The following is a 5,670-nucleotide window of genomic DNA, read 5'->3' on the forward strand; positions in this document are numbered from 1 at the left end:
GGAACCTGGATTATTCGTTTGTATGAACGGCCGGTAAAAGTACGGACATAACAGACACATTTGTTTGTCTGGACATCCGGTAACAGTACGGACATAACAGACACATTTCCTTGTCTGGACGTCCGGTTACAGTACGGACATAACAGACACATTTGTTTGTCTGGACGTCCGGTAACAGTACGGACATAACAGACACATTTGTTTGTATGGACATCTGGTAACAGTACGGACATTACAGTTTAGAAGTCCAGAAATTAATAAACAGCGAAGCGGTTTTTCAATAAATATTGGTTTGAAAAAAGCAACAGAAAAGAGATATGGGATCCAACTTATTTACGAAAACAACGGTAATCCTACCATCGTCCACTAGCCAATCTACCGTCCTTGACCTTGTATGTCCACTGTAGATAAATGCCAACACCGCTGTCATAGTTTGTGTAAATTTAGGTCCGTTAATCGGTCTGACATATTGACACCGTTTCCGGTTTTAGCTACTCCTTCTAGCCTCAAATTTGGCTTACATTAAAATTTTAACTTGTTAGTTTTCATATCATAAAATAGCTACTACTAACTTTATATTTATTCCATTCTCAATCAATTTTCTAACTACTGGAAAATAACACCATGCCTATCGATGCTAATAGCAGAAATTAATAATTTACCCATATGTGTTTCATATAGGTTTATTGATGAGAAATGTAGGAGGACAAGCTGACTAGACAGATGTAATGGCCGTTTTACGTGTGATCTGGGGAGGTAATATGACCAGCCCGTTTTCACGGTTGTTTGTTTTTAGTCGGCTGGAAATGACAGGTTTTTAAGGATATAGTGTTGTTGTACATCAGCTCGTTTGCCAATTGTTTGTGTATACAAAAATGCTAGTCTATTATGATATTCTAACGAGACGGAAATAGGTATAAATGGGACGAAATTCTTGCAAATTTTCTAAAAACTAATGACGAACGTAATCTCTTTAAAGCATGCTGTACGAGACATCACGACAAGGTCCTTGTCGAAATGTAGAAAAAAAAAAATCATACGAATGCACGGTGTTAATATATTAATAGTGGTATGTATTGGTTTAATCCTGGTGCGTATTAGTTTAATCCTGGTGCGTATTATTGAAGCATCAACACATCATTATCGAAGTAATTTTTGTAGTATTATCACTTAATTTGGAATAAAAATTAAAACGGCACCCCATACACTATAGCTTATCGTCTTTGTCAAAATGGGAAATTACCTCAGAAAATGCTTACTGTTGATAAACCAAACATTACATGTATGGGACTGTAATATACACACTTCACCAGTTGACAAGTTTTTATCCACAAGAGGCAGGTTTTACATTTAGTAATTTAAAACTCCATTATTGTTACGAGTACATATTGTGTGAAAATTTTCACACAGGTCACACATAGCAGAAAAATATACGCCTGCTCTGTCCAAACCGTAAGCAGTTCTCATCGACATGGAGGCGCCATAACTGTTGTTTCTAAACCAGTAACACATTATGATAAATTAAATTAACGGCTGATATCAATGTGACAGTCTTTCTAAATCTACAGAAGGCTGGTTCTGTATTGTACAGTCAGTGACTGTTGTGATACGACCAGACTCTCAAGATGGCGTTCAAACTGTACATAATAATAAAGGTCGCTTACATAATACTTGTGTGTACTGCAATACTGAGTAAAGGGAAGCAACTCGTACTAAAGTAAAGCAATTGCATTACATCTCCCTTTTTAAGTTTTAAGTAAAATACTTTTGTTTTTAACCAGTCCTAAACACAATACTTGAGGTGATTGACAAAGTTACTGCACATAGTCATTCAGATAAGCTGGTCTCGAACTGACTCTTCCGGATCTTGTGATTGTACTTCCACGGTGTACGCGTGTATTCACAATGTTCGGCCGCGGTTCGATTTCAGTTTCAACGGCACACGGTTCGTTTGGTTCTGGAATATCTACATCATCTGTGTCTCTATTTCTCTGCACAAACTGTGTTTCTCCTGTTTGGTTTATGTGTTTTCTGTTACAACGGTAATACTTTCCATCAGCGGTTTTTACTACGTATGATCGTGGAGTGTTCGCTCGTTTATGAACAACAGCTGGTTCCCATCTACGGTTTACAGAATTTTGAACATGCACAATTTCTCCTGAGTGTACGGGTGACGCGGTAACACACTGGTTACGGTCATGATATATCTTTTGCAGTTTTTGACGATGTTGTAGTTGCGGTTTCAGTGACGGCAGTGATTCTTGTGCTAATATCGAAGACGGTAATTTAGTTTTCACTTGTCTGTTCATGAGCATTTTCGCTGGGGATTGGTTTACTCCATCAATTGGTGATGCCCGGTACTCTAGCAACGCGATGTAGATGTCTCCATTGCTTTCATCAGCCTTTTTCAGTAAGTTTTTCACTGTCTGGACACAACGCTCGGCTTGTCCATTAGATTTCGGATATCTAGGACTTGAGGTAGTGTGAGTAAATTCCCAATCATGACTAAACTTACGGAATGTAGCGCTTGCAGACTGAGGTCCATTATCAGTTACGACTTCCTGCGGGATTCCATGACGTGCAAATATTGACTTTAACGCGGTGACAGTTGTTTTGCTTGATAGGTCTTGTAGTAGCACGATTTCAGGGTATTTTGAATAGTAATCTACACACAAGAGATATTCTTTTCCTTTGTAGTTGAACAAATCTGCTCCTACTTTCAACCATGGGTGTGACGGAATGTCATGCGGAATAAGCGGTTCCTTGCTGTTTGATTTGCGGTATTGATTGCACACTGCGCATTTTGACACGATTTGTTCTATGTCATGGTTCATTCTCGGCCAAAATAGAATTTGACGTGCTCTCTGTTTTGTCTTGACAATACCCAGGTGAGCTACGTAAAGTTTTTCTAACATTTCACGGCGAAGAGATTGTGGAATAATCAATCTCTGGTTTCTGTACAACAGACCCTTGATTTCTGTTAGTTCATCGCGACAATTCCAGTATTCGCTAATATCACGGTCCACATCCTCTAGATGTCTGGCCAACCATTGTTTATGGTGTTCACGAGTTTCTGTAAACTAGTGTCTGAGGCAGTTTCGCGTTTCAATTCGGCTAGTTTCTCGGCGGAAACAGGCAATTGTTCCTCTAGATAGTTCACATCTAGTTCCTCGTCGACTAACGATTCTGTCGTTTCGTTCAGATACGCTCGGGATAACGCGTCGGATATATACATTTCTTTTCCCGGTTTATACACTAGATCATATCGTTGTAATCGCATCAACATTCGCTGAAGACGCGGCGTAGACTGTGATATCGGTTTCGCATGTATGGTGACTAGCGGTTTGTGATCGGTTTCTACCGTGGCATAACGACCATAGATATACTGGTGAAATTTCTCACAACGGTACAGAATTGCTAACATCTCGCGTTCGATTTGCGCGTAACGCATCTGTGTTTCAGTCAGGGCTCTCGAACCACACGTAACGGGATGTCCATTCTGGATCAGCACGGCACCCAACCCTTTTGAACTCGCATCTACCGATAAGGTGACAGGTTGATTCACATCATGGGAGGGGGGGGGGGCAGTACCACACTACGTCTTTCTGTAGCAACTCGCGGAGTGGAGATATTTCAGACAAGTTTTCGATGAATTTCGCAAGATATTGTACGACACCTAGGAAACGTTTTACCCCTGCTTTATCTTCGGGTGCGGGCATCTCCATAATTGCTCTGACCTTGTCGGGGTCAACTTTCAGTCCATCTTTACTGATGACATGGCCTACATACTGTACTACCGGTACACGGAGTTCCATTTTTGTTTTGTTGAGTTTGAAATTTCGCTCTCTCGCTCGTTGAAGCATTAAGCGAACACGTTCATCATGTTGCTTGTCGTTCCCGCCCCATACGAGAATGTCGTCTACTATGCACACTACTCCAGAGATGTCCTCAAACATTTTACGTTTCACTCGTTTCGTAAATACTTCCGGTGCTGAGGATATACCAAACGGCAACCGTAGATATCGGTACCTACTAAAAGGAGTATTGAAAGTTAGTAGTTTTGAACTTTCCGAATCTAGGCCAATCTGCCAGAATCCATGTGTCGCGTCGAATCGAGAAAATGCTTTCGCGTTCGGTAGTCTCGCTACGATTTCGTCGATTGTCTCCAAGGGGTAGTGTTCTCGTTTAATCGCACAGTTCAAGTCTTTCGGGTCGATACACACTCGAGTTTTACCCGGTTTAACGACAGTAACCATACTATGTACCCAGTCGGTCGGCTCATCCTGTTTCGCAATGACGCCTAACGATACCATACGGTCGAGTTCGGTACTCACTCTGTCACGTAAGGCAGCAGGTACTCTCCTTGGGGGATGCACTACGGGCGCGACGGATGTATCAAGTTGAATTTTATGTTCTCCTGGCAGCAATCATAGACTTTCGAACACATCACTGTGTTCATTGACAATGTCATGTTCAGTAATTGTTTTTTCAATGGAATGAACACGTAACACAGAACCAATGTCACTACACGTTTTCCTTCCAAGTATAGGTTGTGTGTCAATGTCAACAATGTAGCATTGTGCGTTGTACGTTTTCTCACGGAATTGAACGGGAATTTCCTAGCTTGGTTTTGGTCTTCACAAGTCGTTTGTTACTCAACTGCAAACTGTTGTATACTTTTTTCGGCAAAATGTTTGCTTGTGCTCCAGTATCCAATTTAAACTCTACTGGTTTTGAGTTTAACACTAACTTCTCAGTCCAGTCTTCAGTATCTGGGTCTTGGCTTATACTATCTATCACTCTGACAGTACCTATGAAAAATTCATCATCGCTTTCTTGACTGACAGTATGAACTGCTTTCGGATTCGCTTTTTGTTTCACTTTTGTCATACATTGTTTTGAGAAGTGATTTTGTCTATGGCAATTGTAACATTCTTTACCATATGCAGGACATAACCCTTTACCAAGTTCATGCTGTGTACCACAGTTTCTACACTGCTGGTGGCTGGCGCTCTGCACTACTGGTGGCTTGCGCGGTTTATAACGCTTATCTCGGTGTGTTCCTTTGTTTTTGACTTGACGTGAAATTGCATGGACTTCTGCTGACGCTCCATGTTGATCTAAACTTTTCATTTGCTCAGTACTGACTTCATGTGCACGACAAATGTCAACAGCTTTTTTTTCATGTCAGATCAGATTCACGCAATAAACGCCTACGACATGCCTCATCTCTGATACCATACACAATGCGGTCTCTTATTAACTCATCTTTCAGGTTTTCGAATTCACACTGCTGTGTTTTATTCTTTAAGTCGGTGACGAAAGAGTCAAAAGTTTCATGAATTGACTGTGATCGTGTGTTGAATATATGCCTAGTGTATGTAACGTTCTTTCGTGGTTCACAGTAGTCTTTAAACTTTGTTTTCAAGACTTCTATATTGTCTTTATCGTCCTCGGCAATGACAAATGTATTGTAGACACGGCGTGCTTCAATGCCTGCAACGTGTAGGAATGTGGCGACTTGCACCTTCCCGACTTTCTCACCTATGCCTGTGGCTGTCAGATATAATTCGAACCCCTGGATCCATTCTTTCCAGTTCTCTAGCAAATTACCTTCTAGGCTGAGTGACGATGGAGGCTTTAATTGATCCATAGTATGTCGTTTTCCAG

The 5,670-nt window shown here is 41.0% G+C and overlaps 1 protein-coding gene across 1 annotated transcript; it reads right to left on the minus strand.

Annotated features, from left to right (window-relative positions):
• Positions 1-1,814: 1,814 nt before the first annotated feature.
• Positions 1,815-2,915, minus strand: LOC132565043 (uncharacterized protein K02A2.6-like). The gene has a single exon (XM_060229649.1). The coding sequence runs from the start codon at positions 2,913-2,915 to the stop codon at positions 1,815-1,817; it is 1,101 nt and encodes a 366-aa protein (XP_060085632.1).
• Between the last annotated feature and the right edge of the window lie 2,755 nt (positions 2,916-5,670).

The sequence above is a fragment of the Ylistrum balloti genome, unplaced genomic scaffold (genome assembly GCF_031769215.1).
Source record: "Ylistrum balloti isolate Yb309-2 unplaced genomic scaffold, AGI_CSIRO_Ybal_v1 Utg369688, whole genome shotgun sequence".
NCBI lineage: Eukaryota > Metazoa > Mollusca > Bivalvia > Pectinida > Pectinidae > Ylistrum > Ylistrum balloti.